The 16,167-nt window shown below is 38.5% G+C and overlaps 1 protein-coding gene across 8 annotated transcripts in view; it reads right to left on the bottom strand.

Moving 5' to 3' along the window:
* The window catches only part of TXNRD1 (thioredoxin reductase 1), a 112,556-nt gene that overhangs the window by 17,425 nt on the left and 78,964 nt on the right, over positions 1 to 16,167 (bottom strand). For 7 of the 8 annotated variants that reach the window (XM_034643524.1, XM_034643525.1, XM_034643527.1 and 4 more), the window contains 4 exons: positions 11,115 to 11,207; positions 10,491 to 10,567; positions 8,500 to 8,656; positions 2,431 to 2,538 (listed from right to left, as the gene is read on the bottom strand). In XM_034643524.1, coding sequence (XP_034499415.1) covers positions 2,431 to 2,538; positions 8,500 to 8,656; positions 10,491 to 10,567; positions 11,115 to 11,207 — 435 coding nt within the window. Of the gene's footprint in view, positions 1 to 2; positions 29 to 2,430; positions 2,539 to 8,499; positions 8,657 to 10,490; positions 10,568 to 11,114; positions 11,208 to 16,167 lie in introns of all 8 variants that reach the window. The other variant, XM_034643526.1, reaches the window with a different exon arrangement.

The following is a 16,167-nucleotide window of genomic DNA, read 5'->3' as shown; positions in this document are numbered from 1 at the left end:
CCAATGGCCAGAAGAAACTATGGTAAACCTGAGAAGATATACACACAATTTAAGACCCATTATCTTAAGAAGTATGTTTGTCAAACACCAGCCGTGGATTAAAAACTTTGGAAGTTCTTTGATACTTAGACTTTTTAAGCAATAAAACTCATGGAATAAATAGGAATTTGGTCAGAAGATAAATGACCTTAAACTTGTCAGGCCCCTTTGCTATAAGCTCATCCCCTGATTATATCTCAACCTCGGAATAGTAAACCTTAAGTAATAATAACAACAAAAAGCAAGCAAATGAGAGAAAGAAGCCAGGTAATTACTTGCTGTCTTACATCAAAAAAACAAAAGAAAGAAGAAATTAAAAAAACCTAACACTATCTTGCATAGGAATGACAACTTTGGGCAAGAAACAAGTAAGGTGCCAGGAACAATTATAGCAATTATCCAGTTCCTTGCTTGATGCCTCCAAAGACATTTCCTCTTGGCATTATTCACCAAAAGCAATGAAGAAGAGAAGGAGGGAGGGAGGGAGGGAGGGAAGATGAGAGGAGGAACGACGCAAGTATCTTGACTGATGCTTCATCAACTTAAGTGTGGGTGACTACAGGAATTTTTTTTTCCACCTGATGCTGCTAGCCTCAATTCAAAACATATATGGTTGGCTCCCTTTTAAAAACACAGTGATTATGTAGCCATTATAATAAGTGTTCTTTGATGCTGTAATACAATGTGAACTTTTTTAAAAATGTGGGTTACAAAACTGATATATAGTGTCATAGTATCGCAACAATTATAAAGGAAAATGATGATTAAAGAAATTACCCCAAATTGCTAACATCTGTGTTACAGATATAAGTCTATGGATAACTGTTTCCTATTTCCATTTTCAAAATTTCAACCCAAATGCATTACTTTTATTTTTTCTTTTTTTGAAGATTTTATTTATTTGAGAGAGAGAGAGAGAGATAATGAGAGAGAGCACAAGCGGGGAGGAGAGGGAGAAGCAGGCTCCCTGCTGAGCAGGCAGCCCAATGTGGTGCTCGATCCCAGGACCCTGGGATCATGACCTGGGCTGAAGGCAGGCGCTTAACGGACTGAACCACCCAGGTACCCCAAATGCATTACTTTATTAATGAAAAGTGCAAATTCTAATAAAATGAAAGCCAAAGCTTGCCAAGAAATATGAAATATACAGTAAGAATCTTAAAACATAAGAATCGTTTGATAGGAATCTATCTTCAGAACATAACCAGAGAAATACAGTGAATTATGAAGATGTTCACTGTCCTATTTTTACAGCATCCAAAAATATGTCATTTTTAAAAATGCTGTTTTTAGGGTGAAATGCTCATAACCTAACATTAACTGTAAAATAGAACAGCAAAGTGCGCATTAACTTAATGACACTTAAAAAAATTAAGACATATGTACCTACAATTATGCATACACACATATGTACATATATACAATCTACAAACACATAAACACTTAGAAAGAGACTAGAAGGAAATACGCCAAAATATTAATAGCAGTGATCTCTTCATGAATTACAATTTCCTTTTTTTATATTTTCCTAATATTTCAAACTTCCTATAATGAGGATATACTATTTTTATAATCAGAAAATGCTACTCACGTGGTACTAATAGGCCAAGATATTACATGTTACTGCTAATGTGTATAATAACAAAAAAGATTAAGAGATTTAAAATAGGCTTTTATATCATAAAATTTACTCTGATTTACAAATCTGGTTCTCTGGAAGGTTTTATTGGAAAGTTTTTTCCTGAATGACTTAAAGCAGCAGTCCCTTTCGGTAGCACTGTGTACACAAAAATAATGTATTTCATATGCCTGTTCCTCAACTGTGGCAAAGTTAGAAGAGGGTAAGGGTACAAAAAAACCCAACTGTCACAAATAGAATGGTCAAAATGTTGTTAATTTTTAGTTGTCTTCTATGAATTTTCCTGTATTTTTCTTATTTCCAACAATATTGTTTTAATAATAAAAGGAACCAATAAAAGTGGTTTCAAAAAATAGAAGGAAGTATTACTGGGTCAGCTGACAAGACTGAAAAACGGAAGGAAGATCATATCCAAGTATTCTATCAACATTAAACTTCCTAAAAGTGGTAACTGTAACATGGTTACTTAAGAAATAGCCTCTTCGCAAGAAACACACACCAAAGAATTTAGGAATAAAGGGGCATTTAACTTCCTTTCAAAAGGTGCAGGGAAAAACATAGACACAGAGATAAAAAGAGAATATGAAAAGTATAAAACAAAAGGGCAAAATGTTGACAATACATGAATCTGGATTACAGGTTAACGAAAGGTCTTTGTACAATTTTTCACCTTTTCTGTATGCTTGAAATTACTTTTAATTTTGAACAAAAATCAGTGGTAACTTAATATAGGCATAAAGAATATAACTTACCTCAATATTTTCTTCCCCGAATGTCTCCACAGCTTTCTCCTCAGAAAGCCCACAGGCACCATATTCCAAAGGCGTAAACACAGTTGTTGGAACATTTTCATAGTCACACTGTTTCAAAATGAAGAAAAGAGTTAAGACAGGAGAAATTATAACTCAAAAAAGGGTATACATCAAAAAGGTTTAAAAACAAGAGGGGAAAACAGACTAACAAATTTCTACCAAAAGTATGGGAAGTCACAACACCAGGTATAAACCATTAACTCATGTGACAGTTGTAATAGAGTCTGAAGTCTGGCAAGACCAGTCATGAATAAATTCGTGTGCCTTCTCCATCCATCTACCAACTGAGGTTAACGACAAGGACACACTTTTCCTCCCTTTATAAAGCAGCCAAAAACAAGACGAGTGTACCCCATGCTAATAGTCTCATATTGGTGACAGGAATTAATAGACTTCTTTGGAAAATCCATTAGGTAATACTGATTAAGAGCCATAAAAACATCCTTTACCTCTGTGCCAAGAACCCCACTCTTAGAAATCTATAATAACAATTCACTGTATAGAAAAGGCTCCATGCACTGCGTGAGCACTGCTGCAGTCCTCCTCAACAGTGCGAAGATATTGAGCGGCTTTCAAATGCAAATAGGAAAGTGGTTCTACAGCATATACTCTCAGTGTAAACCCTTGGAATTCTGAATCAAAAGTACAGGCAGACATCCACGGACAGCCATCATGGTGTATAAGGGCCTGGAATGACCTTCCTGCTTTCAACAACGAGAAAACCAGACAAAAAGCAGGCAACACTTTCAGACACTGGAAAACAGGCAGTGCAGAACTGTGATCCCTGACAGAAGGGAAACAAATGAGGCGAGTCCAGTGATTTCTCGTTTACTGTCCAGAGCAGTCAGGACTGGGTGCAAGAGGAGGGAACTCAAACAGAGCTCAGCAGTCTCTCTGAGTTATGGAGATTGAGACCACAGTTCAGCAGAATCAGGGTGGCTCGAAGCTGCAGGGCAGAGCCCCAGAGAGTAGAGCTGCACAAAAGAACTCTTGAGATCTGCAGAAATTTGGGCTGAGAACTGATCTGTCAATGTGTCACAGGAGGTACTCAAGGGCGAGGAGAGAACCACTGGAAAGCAGAAAGCAGGAAGCCCCAAGTGACCAGAGCTCTTACAGGACTGGAAATAGCTCCTGTTCCCTCAAGCCAGAGTAGAAAGACTTCATAAATAAGGGGAATGGGGTATAGTTCTCCAAAGAGCATCAGTTTAGCAGTGGAACTAAATCAGCCCTAGATAAAAGGTGGCTATTGACAGACCCTAAAAAAGCAAAAAAGCAAGTTTTACAAAAGGATAAACTAATTCCACATAACTTAATGGGCTGCCAGAACAAAATCCAGCACTGCATAAAGGAATTCAATAAAACCAGCACCCAGCAACGTAAATGTACAATGTCCACATCCATCCAAAATAACAAGACATGCAAAGGAGCAACAACATATGAGCTAATACCAAGAGAAAAATCAATGAATAAAACGAGACACTGAAGACGAGATGATATAATTATCAGAGGACATTCAATGAGCTATCATAAATATGTTCTGTATATTCAAGCAGTTAACCTGCTGAGGAGAGAAACGGAAAACATTTTAAATAAATAAAACTTGTGGAGATGAAAAAAACTACTGGAAGTGCGAACTACACAATATGGAAGTAATAGCCTTAGTGCAGAAGATCAGTGAACTTGAAGGTATCACAACAGGTTAAGCACAGAAACGGGGGAAAGAACATGAAAAGAGCATCAGAAGACTCACAGGATAATATTGAGCGAACCAAATCTGATGAAAAGGATAAACAGATAAATCCAAGAATCTTGACAAATCCTAAGCAGAATAATTATAAGGAAAATCATGCCAGGACATGCAATAATTCAGCGGTAATTGCTAAAACACAGTGATAAAAGCAAATTTTATAAAGAACAAAGATAAAAATGACTGCATACTTGTGTTCAGAATCCATGCAACCAAAAGATAACAGACAAATCATTAAATATTTAAAGAAACACAATAAATTTAGAACTCTATATTCAGCAAAAAAGATCTTCCCAAAAAATGGAGGCAAAATAAACTTAAACAAACAGACAACAAAGAGTAGAAAAGGAATTCACCAGGAGCAGACATGCACTAAATAACTGTTAAAGGAAATTCTTCAGGCAGAAAACAGTGTATCAGATGGAAATCTAGATCCATATAAGAGACAAGTTTGTCCTGGGTTCCAAAATGCAAGTTCCAATGGACTTAAATGGACTGCTGTGGCCTCGCCTAGAAAGTGTAACCTTGTTTCTAACACTTCCATTTGGAGAATACACTTCGCAGTTTTCACAACATCACCTTAATGAACTTTTAGAACACAACCTGTTCTGAAGTTGAAGATATGTGTACTGTGGCTTCTCTATGGTTTTCACATAAAATATTTTATACGAAATATATATAATATATAATTTATAAATAGATATAAATATATAAAAATAAATACAATATACAAATATTTATTATATATTATATTTATATATAAATATTTTTTTTTATTTTTTAAGTAGGCTCCACACGCAACACAGGGCTCGAACTCACGACTCTGAGATCAACAGCTGCATGCTCTCCAACTGAGCCAGCCAGACACCCCGAAAATATTCTATATATACTATAAAACTGAGTCAATAAATAACAGTACCACTTTAATAATAAAGGCGCTAATGTTTACTCTTTGTATAAACAAAGTATTTGAAGTGTTTGAGAGCAATTCTAAAAAGATCCAAGAGACAACTGGTCATTCTGCTGATGTGTCCATCAAACTGTGTTTTAAACTGGGATGTGTCTTATCATGTGGCTTTTTTTTTTTTTAAGATTTTTTTTGTATTTATTTACTTGACAGAGATAGAGACAGCCAGTGAGAGAGGGAACACAAGGAGGGGGAGTGGGAGAGGAAGAAGCAGGCTCGTAGCAGAGGAGCCTGACGTGGGGCTCGATCCCACAACGCCGGGATCACGCCCTGAGCCGAAGGCTGACGCTTAACCGCTGTGCCACCCAGGCGCCCCTATCACGTGGCTTTTTAAAACAAAGGGCTTAGAGGAATGTCTGTCATCTACAGGCTGACTCAGCTCTATCTACGATCTGGTTCTCTACCAGTTTTTGAACTGATAAAAACTTTTTTTTCCTTCCCTTCACTTGTGTTTCCAAAAAATGGAATATTTAGCTTATTTGATGGCAAATATTTTTAAGTTTTGAAAGTTTAATTACTATTTTTTTTAAAGATTTATTTATTTTATGTATTTATTTGACAGAGATAGAGACAACCAGCCAGAGGGGGAACACAAGCAGGGGGAGTGGGAGAGGAAGAAGCAGGCCCATAGCAGAGGAGCGATGTGGGGCTCGATCCCATAACGCTGGGATCACGCCCTGAGCCGAAGGCAGACGCTTAACCGCTGTGCCACCCAGGAGCCCCTGAAAGTTTAATTACTATTAAATGTTAAAAAGCTTCATTTAATTTTCCCAATGTATTTTCCACTTTTTTATTTAGGAAAATTATGTGTCACAGAGATGTTTGCAAATTGGTAGATTCTTTAAGCCTTGAGATATCTTTCCTATTCCATCCCTTACTCTTCTATAATCTATACTTCCTGAATCTTCTTTCTTAGGCAATAAATCGTCATGATTAAGACAGCGATACCTACACTCAGAAGTGGACTTCATCTATGCTTCATCCGCCTCCTCCCAGTCTTGTGACCTCTCACAGTTACCTAATTTCCCCGTACTGTACTATGTCATCAACCTCGTAGCTGCCCCAAGGCTGAATGAGATAAGGCTTACAAGCACTTAGCACAGAGCCAAGCATGTTGCCAGCACTCACTCGTAGCGCTTTGTCTCCTTTCCTCCCAACGCTCTTGTGAAGCAGTGAGGAATAGATGACAGCAATTTTGGAGGACAGCACTAACACCCACAATTCAATCTGGGCTCCCTTAAAATCCCATAACGGATTTAACTCAGCCAGGTGTTGATGTTAAGCTAAACTTTTCAACAGAAGAGATCTCCGAGAGCTTCTCCTTTAGAAGGAGGGCAGGCATGGTGGATTCTCTCACCTTCTCAGGTATGTGGTAACATTCTCATTAATACACGTTGGGCAAAATTGGAGATTATGCAGTTGCTTTAAAAAAATAAAAGTGTGTGATTTCCCCAAATACATTTAACCTAGATATCTACTGGCATTTCGACTTCATTTACTATATTAAAGGACAGACCAGTGAGATTTCAAACTCAGAGATCTGAGTACACTTGTTTACATTTTCCTGTTCGGTAAAGCATTTGTCTTATTATTAGAGTTAGGCTAAAAATAAGGGAAAAAACATAAAACAGAACAAAAAAAGTCCTTTAATTTCGACTTACATTAAATTCTGATGCTGATAAAGCTTAAGGCATTTAAGAAAAAATTTGCTCTACCTGGCAGAGAACAAACTACAGTACCATCCCCCCACATGGAAGGCCATGGATGTCCAAAGTAGGTGCAAAGATTCATTAAAGGTTTTTAAGAATTTTGTGCTACTTAATTTCAACTTTATTTAGAAGCAAATTTTTGCATGTGCCTCTTTTGGTTATTTTTGGTATATAAAAATATCTCCATTTTAGGAAAACACAAAGATACAAGGTCAAGAACAAATTCAATGCATCTCAGGCTATATTTCTAGAAACCCTTTTTCTTGGCTTACCAAATACTCAAAAATTGCAACAACGAATACAAGACATAACTCATTCAAAAAAGTAGTTAAATTTATCCCAAATAGTAATAATAACCAGCTGCTTTGTCTGGATGATTAGACAATCTGGAATTCAAAACCCTTTTTGGCCTCAATCTTGTTAATTTCAAAATAGAGGATCTTGTTATGCCACCATCCAAACTAACCCCAGGTACATCTGAAATGCCAGTCACGAATTTTACTAGCAGTATTCTTTGAGGTTTCCATTACTGTAACCAGCCTAGATCAACCCATGATGATTTATGTGTAAGGAAAATGGGAAAATGGGCAATGACTAAGTTCTTTACAATCAATGTTCCTGGAATCCTTTCCCAGTAATTAATTAGGGAGGAAATGTTGATAATGGGGAAGGCTATGCATGTATGAGAGCAGGGAATAATACACGGGAAATCTCAGTACCTTCCTCTCAGTTTTGCTGTGAACCTATAACTGCTCCAAAAACTCATCTTAAAAAATTAGAGTCTATTTATTCTTGCCATCTAGTCCCATGAAACATACCTCAGAGTTTCAATTTCCTACACTGACTTAAAAAAATCACTTTAGAACATTAATATAACCCATTAAACATTCCAAGAGTGGAAGACATATTTTTAAAAAGGGCAGGGTAATAAAGCCTGAATATTGGCTTAAACAGCTTTGCACACTGACATTATTACCTAGATCCCCAAATCCTTTTATAGCCTAGACAGGTGCCATAAAAGAATTTAGAAAACTATACTTAAATTGGTAATAATGAAATTAATGTAAAATACAACTATTACGTGTATATGGAACGTAACAGTGCTGAAACTTGATTAATCAAGCTCATTTTATTCCCAGTGTGATTTCAAGAATGACAATTTTCAAAATAAAGTCACAAAAGTACAGCAGTCTTAACAATGTCTTGTTTGGAATACAGTTAATAAACCACCTCTAGGATGCTGTCAGCAAGACAGCTAAATTATTCAAGACCTGGAAAACATCACAGCTACCCCTAACTAGGGAACTGGTAGTATTACTAAAAACAGTATCAATAATGGGGCGCCTGGGTGGCTCAGTCAGTTAAGTGTTCAACTCTTGGTTTGGCGCAGGTCGTGATCTCATGGGTCGTGGGACTGAGCCCTGTATAGGGCTCCACTCCCAATACAGAGTCTGCTTGAGATTCTTTCTTTCCCTTTGGCCCTCCCTCGGACTCGTCCACATGTGCATTCTCTCTCAAATAAATAAATATTAAAAAAAAAAAAAAAACCCAAAAACAGCATCAATAGGTGTCAGCCACAAACTCACCTTCACATTGGAGCCAGCATAAAGCCTCTGAGCCAGCAATCTTCCTGCCTGGATTGCTACTGGAGTGAGCTCCAGTTTCCCCTCCAATATATCGCCAATGGCATAGATATAAGGCACATTGGTCTGCTCTTCATCTGTGACAGGTATTTTTCCATTCCTGAAAATTCATTCAGTTAAAATCATCAATTACCACTATTAAGGAGAACAAAATCTCCTTTCTCCCAAAGAAGCCCAAAACTGTGATTCTAGCTAAGAGCAACATTCTAATGTATTAACTTAAAAATACATACATACAGGGGCGCCTGAGTGGCTCAGTCGGTTAAACATCCGACTCTTGATTTTAGCTCAGGTCATGATCTCAGGGTTGTGAGATCAACCCCTGCATCAGGTTCCATGCTAACAGCAGAGTCTGCTTAAGATTCTGTCTCTCGCTCTGCCTCTCCCCACCACACCACCCCCAACACACATTCTCTCTTAAAACAAACAAAAACCATACATACATAAAATTAAATAAAATATAATAAAATAAAAAATTTTAAAAATACACTAAAAGCTTAGAGACAATTCTGGAATAAGAAAACTGTAAGAAACTCTGGCAGAAAACTATGACAGTGGTTAAGAATATGCAGATTCTAGGGGCGCCTGGGTGGCACAGCGGTTAAGCATCTGCCTTCAGCTCAGGGCGTGATCCCGGCGTTATGGGATCGAAGCCCCATGTCAGGCTCCTCTGCTGTGAGCCTGCTTCTTCCTCTCCCTCTCCCCCTGCTTGTGTTCCCTCTCTCGCTGGCTGTCTCTATCTCTGTCAAATAAATAAAANTAAATAAAATCTTTAAAAAAAAAAAAAAAAGAATATGCAGATTCTAGGGGTGCCTGGCTGGCTCAGTAGAGGAGCGTGTGACTCTTGATCTTTGGGTTGTGTGAGCCCCATGATGGGTGTAGAGATTACTTAAATAAATAAAACTTTAAAAAAAAAAGAGAATATGAGGATTCTAAACTGTAATAACCAGGTCTGTTAGTTATCACCTCTATGATGTTGGGAGGGCTATTTAGTATACCTCTAAGCTTAATTTTCCCACCTATCAATGGGAACCATAATAAGGGGAATACTAGTAAGAAGAAAAAGGATACCACCTTCTACCTTAAGGGGCTGTGAGGACTGAATGAAAATGTGTACAAAATATTTAGCACAAAAGTCCATGGCTCACAGTAAGCGCAGAGTTAAGTGTTAGCTGTTAACATTACACAAAATCTAAGCTTTGGACCCGCTGGAAACAGGCTGGCAGGTTTATTAAGTTGATGGAACATTTGGTCTGCTAAATCTTATTGGTGACCTCCTCAACAACTCTGTCTCTCCATCCTCGTAAAAAAATAAAACAAAAATCCTCAAAATCACATTAGGAAGTCTCTTCTCCAAAACACAGGTTACTCCTGAAAGGGGAAAAGAAACCTGTATTGTTAGTTTCCCAGACATCTGGCATTCATAGCACTTGTTTTTACTTGGCCGTAAGGAAAAGTGTTCCCGGGAAAGAGCCCCAGACAGATAAGGAGCAACCACCCATCTCTGTGATCTCAGGTGGTGCTACAGTCCAGAGAACTTTTTAACTTTTAACCCTGGAAACAAGTTTTTCATACTTGTAGCTGTCACTACAAACACAGTGAGCACTCATCATCCTAAAATGTGGTAGCTCTAAGCATGGTTCAAATCTACATATTTAATGAAGCTCAGCACACACACCTGCAATTAACTGTGGGGTCAGATTCTTTGTCCGGACACTATACGTTACAGAAACAAAATGCAAGCCGCTCTATCTTCCATTTAGATTTTGAAAAGGGAAAAAAAATAAAATAGGAAATACTAATGCGAGTGACATTGAGACTTTTCTCCAACTACAATAAAAACTAATTCTAAAAATCTAAAACTCCACTATTAATCAGTATTACAAATAACTGAAACAGTATTCAATAAGACATAGTAAGATTTTTTCTCTTACTTTTCATTTATCTTTACTCCCACGGTTTCTAAGCCAATTTTTCTTGTACAAGCATCTCTTCCTATTGCCAGCAATACCTGAAATATTATTAATATATCAGTGACTGTTATCAAAATGGATGTACAGAAGTTACTTAATCGTTGAGCCAATCTGATTTCATTTTCCAGGCCTGGAAAGAAATATTTCATTAAGAAAATAATGCAAGAGTTAAAACAAATTAGAATCTTTTAAAAATATATCCATTGAACAGGATATAGCAGAAATCCCTGTTCATTTATTAAGAAAAAGAAAGTTAACAATTCCTTTATAAATCTAGCCAAGTTTAGGGACAAAGATAGCACAGCCTATGACTGAATTTTTTTTTTTTTTAAGTAGTGAGCTAGGGAGATTAAAATTTTGAAGGACAGAGAAGTTCTAGCTCATTTAAAAAGCTGGGTGCCTTTTTTAGCTATCTGGCATATGATGTTTTTAAGTTACATACAAAACAAATGATAATATCACAAGCAATAAAGATATCTTAGAATGGGAATAAAATCAAGGGTTTTGGAAATAGCAAACAGCCATTATATGTACCCAGCAAATATCCAAGAAGCACATTATTTGCTTTCTGGGTCCACTCCTTACCGTATTATACTCTCCTTCAATGGTTTCATCACTACTGGTGGACTTAGCTACCACCCTGAGTCGGCCTGGTGTCCCTGCTTCAATTTGTTCAACCTACAAAAGTAATCAAGTTTTACTCCACAATAAGGACATATACCAACCTCCCTCTGTCAGGTTAACCCAAAGTTAAACACAAAATCTGGCTGGAAAGGTCCTTCATGTCCCCTCTCCCTCATCTTAACATCATTACGACAATAAGAGATTTGTCTATTTTATCTCCTCCTTTCTTGTAGCTTCACGTTTGCTAGAGGGGCTGTCTTTCAAATAGCTCCCAAACAAAATAAAAGTCAAAGAGAAAAGTGGGAGAGGACTACAATCCCTAAAATCTAACTAGGGGCGCCTGGGTGGCACAGTGGTTAAGCGTCTGCCTTCGGCTCAGGGCGTGATCCCGGCGTTACAGGATCGAGCCCCACATCAGGCTCCTCTGCTATGAGCCCGCTTCTTCCTCTCCCACTCCCCTGCTTGTGTTCCCTCTCTTGCTGGCTGTCTCTATCTCTGTCAAATAAATAAATAAAACATCTTTAAAAAAATAAATAAATAAATAAATAAAATAAAATAAAATAAAATCTAACTAATAACTCGCTGCTTTTGCCAGGCTCCTATGTTGCTACTCTCCCAGAACCATTAATCCCCTGGAGAGCCACTACTGCTCAAATTCAGAGATTCTCTTCCAACTACAGATGTGCAGACACTGGAGTAGATCAAACATGATATAGGTTAACAGCTAGAAAGCCCTAAACAGTACAGTGAGCAAGGAGGCAGTTTATCGTAACGAGGAGTGGTCTTCAGTTGTCCAGGATGGAAGAAGGAAGGAGCAAACCCTGGAGCTGTGCTGTACCAGATGGGATCAAACACACCAGCCCACTACTCAGTGATGCCAACGACGACCTCCAGACTAGGCAGCAACAAATGAATAAAACCTTATCACCTGGATGCTTCTGCAAGTCTGTAGTTCATCTTTGTCTTTGAATGACAGCAAATCATGGGTTTCTATAAAATATTCACTCAGAGAAACTCATAAAATCACCTGCTATTTCTACTTTACCTTTTAGATACAACCCTTCTGTATGGGAAAACCGGTAAAGGTCATTTTACTTTCACCATCAATACAACGGTAAGGATTTCCTTCTCAAATTCCCTTCCTTTCTATATAGTTAAGCCCATTTGAATGTACTGAAAATGTCTTTCCTATTTAAGTTTAATGTCCTAACCTCTGGAGAAGAGCTGCAGTAGTCAGATTAGCTGCATGAGCTCAGATTTGCCTAAAAATGATAAAGGCCTCATCACTCCTTTATTTCCTTCCTGCCTCACTCACTTTCACGCTCCAGTTAGGCTTTTCCTGTATCTAAAACAATTTCTGCATTTAGAACAATTGTATTTCCCGCAATCTCTCTGCACATCACACTGTGCTCTCTGTCCCAAACGTGTTCTCTCCTTCCTCCTTACAGAAGGCTGTTTCTACTAGGTCACTGGCTAACACAGCACAGCTTCCCCAAGGCCCATGGGGGTCAGAGAGACCCTGGGAACCCACGTAAAATGTCAGGTGCGCAGCCATATTTATTTCACTAAGGGACAGTCCACTAGATTCTCAAAGATGCCCACAACTCTCCAATGGATGTTAAGACATTATAAAGGAACAGTCAATTAATCTTCAACGAAGGAGGCAAGAATATGCAATGGGAAAAAGACAGTCTCTTCAATAAATGGTGTTGGAAAAACTGGACAGCTACAAACAAAAAAAATTAAAGTGGCCCACTTTCTTAAACCATACACAAAAATAAACTCAAAATGGATTAAGGACCTAAATGTGAGACCTGAAACCACAAAAATCCTAGAAGAGAACACAGGCAGTAACTTCTCTGACATCGACCCTAACAAAATTTTTCTAGATACGTTTCCTGAGGCAAGGGGGAAAAAAAGCAAAAATGAACTACTAGGACTACATCAAAATAAAAAGCTCTTGCACAGCAAAGGAAACAACCAACAAAACTAAAACACAACCTACTGAATGGGAGAAGATATTTGTGAATGACATATCTGATAAAGGGTTAGTATCCAAAATATGTAAAGAATTTTTTTTTAAAGATTTTATTTATTTACTTGACAGAGATAGAGATAGCCAGCGAGAGAGGGAACACAAGCAGAGGTAGTGGGAGAGGAAGAAGCAGGCTTCCAGCAGAGGAGCCTGATGTGGGGCTCGATCCCGGAACGCCGGGATCACGCCCTGAGCCAAAGGCAGACACATAACGACTGAGCCACCCAGGCGCCCCTGTAAAGAATTTCTTTAAAAAAAAGAATTTATACAACTCAACACCAAAGAAACACAAATAATCCAACTAAAAAATGGGCAGAAGTGGGACACCTGAGTGGCTCAGTTGGGTAAGCACCTTGACTCTTGATCTCAGACCAAGTCTTGGATCTGAGTCATGAATTCAAGCCCCGTAAAAAAAAAAAAAAAAAAAAAAAGGTCAGAAGACATGAACAGATATTTCTCCAAAGAAGGCATCCAGACAGCCAAAGGCACATGAAAAGATGATCAACAACACTCATCATCAGGGAAATGCAAATCAAAACCACAATGAGAAGGGGACGTCTGGGTGGCTCAGTCTGTTAAGGGTCTACCTTCAGCTCAGGTCATGATCCCAGGGTCCTGGGATTCAGCCCGGCATCAGGCTCCCTGCTCAGTGGGGGGAGTCTGTTTCTCCCTCCCCCTCTCGCCCCCACCCTCTGCTCTTGCTCTCTCTCAAATAAATAAATAAAATCTTAAAAAAAAAAACAACAACCCACAATGAGGTATTACTTCACACTTGCCAGAATCGCTAAAATCAAAAACACAAGAAACAAGTATTGGCGAGGATGTGGAGAAATAGGAATCCTCGTGCACTGCTGGTGGGAACACAAACTGGTACAGCCACTGTTGAAGACAATATATGGAGGTTTCTTAAAAAATTAAAAATAGAGGGGCGCCTGGATGACTCGAACAGTCTGCCTCTTTGTTTCAGCTCAGATCATGATCTCAGGGTCCCAGGATAGAGCCCCGAGATGGGCTCTGCACAAGTCTGCTTATCCCTCCCCCTCCCTCTCTGCCCCTCCCCCACTCCCCACTCGTTGTGTACAGACTCTCTCTTTAGAATAAATAAACAAAATATTTTTTAAATATTAAAACTAGGGGCGCCTGGGTAGCGCAGTCGTTACGCGTCTGCCTTCAGCTCAGGGCGTGATCCCGGCGTTCCGAGATCGAGCCCCACATCGGGCTCCTCTGCTGGGAGCCTGCTTCTTCCTCTCCCACTCCCCTGCTGTGTTCCCCTCTCTCACTGGCTGTCTCCCTGTCACATAATTAAATAAAATCTTTGAAAAAAAAAAATTAAAACTAGAACTACCCTATGGTCCAGTAATTGCACTACCAGGTATTTACCCAAAGAATACGAAAACATTAATTTGAAAGGATACACATATCCCTACGTTTACTCCCGCACTGTCTACAATAGCCAAATTACGGAAGCAGCCCAAGTGTCTCAGTAGATGAATAAAGATGTGGTTTATACAAACAATGCAATATTACTCAGCCATAAAAAAGAATGAAATCTTGTCATTTGCAACAACACGGATGGAGCTAGAGAACATAATGCGAAGCAACATAAGTCACTCAGAGAAAGACAAATAACATGATTTCACTCATATGTGGAGTTTCAGAAACAAACGAATAAAAGAAAAAAGACAAACCAAAACCAGACTCTTAACTACAGAGAATAAACAGATGGTTCCCAGAGGGCAGGTGGGGGGGGGGGGGAAAGGGTGAAACAGGTGATGGGGATTAAGGAAGGCACTTATCACAATGAGCACTGACTAATGTATAGAATTGTGAATCACTATATCGCACACCTGAAACTAATACAACACTGCATGTTAACTACACTGGAATATAAAAAGACATTACAGGAAGAGGTTATTCTTCCTTCAGAACAATGTGTACATCCAGCTGTTGTTTTCTAATCATTGTCCTAGTGCAAACATAGCATACCTACCTCCACTCCCTAAAAAACAACTCCTGTAATCAATTACTTCCAAGACATCTGCTACTCAATCCTCACTATAATATTGGGAGATAGGTTCATTCTACATTTACTCTGTGCCAGGTCCTGTTCTTATTACTTTCTAAGCGTCAGCTAATACAATCTTCACAGGAACTCTGAGACGGGTACTATTATCATCCTGATTTTACAGAAGAAACTGAAGCTCAGAGAGGTTAAGTAATTCCCCAAAGTCACATAGCGAGAAAATGGCAGAACAGTATTAAAAGCAGGTCATACTCATCCCAACGCTCAAACGCCACCCATCTATAGTAAGAGATCCTTAACATGGTCCTACAAAGAACCTAAGTTAAGCCACTGAACAAACGACAGCTAAAATTCCTTAACTTGTATTAACAAAACAGTCTCATCCTTACCTGCTCTAAAGGAAACTTATCTATTAGTCTGAGATACAAGAAGTATTTGATTTTGTCACTTTTATTTATCAAAGTATCTGTGATCATGTTAACTCCCACTGTAACTTGGCATATTTTTTGATCTTTTCAAAAGAACATTAAATAAGCAAAAGGCCAGTCCATGTAACAAAATTAGATAATGGTTCTCAGAGAAGCCAGAATAATACAGTGCATCTGCTGACTACAGAGTATACCAAAGGCAAATGTCTTATGAAAAAAATTTAAAAACCAGCCCAGTCTTGAACTCTTATTTAAATCACTGGCATGTATGGAGAAACAAAAGATAAGAGACCAAAGATTATAAAGTAAAGGGATGCCCGAAGGGAAGCATTAAACAAACGAGAACCAAAGGTAAGAAAGTTAAGAAGAGAATAAAGACATTATTAATCTGCAGCTAAGAACAAAGCTGTTTAGGTGGCAGCGGGTACAAGCTCATACACCAGTATCTCAAGTGAGGCACCGCAGCGTTCCTAACGGGTTTTAATGCTGAAAGCAAGCTCCCATTACCTACCCCAACACTCTCTCTCC

This window comes from Ailuropoda melanoleuca, chromosome 15, assembly GCF_002007445.2.
Source record: "Ailuropoda melanoleuca isolate Jingjing chromosome 15, ASM200744v2, whole genome shotgun sequence".
Taxonomy (NCBI): domain Eukaryota; kingdom Metazoa; phylum Chordata; class Mammalia; order Carnivora; family Ursidae; genus Ailuropoda; species Ailuropoda melanoleuca.
Note: the sequence above shows the minus strand (reverse complement) of the source record. Positions and strands in the feature narration are given on the sequence as shown.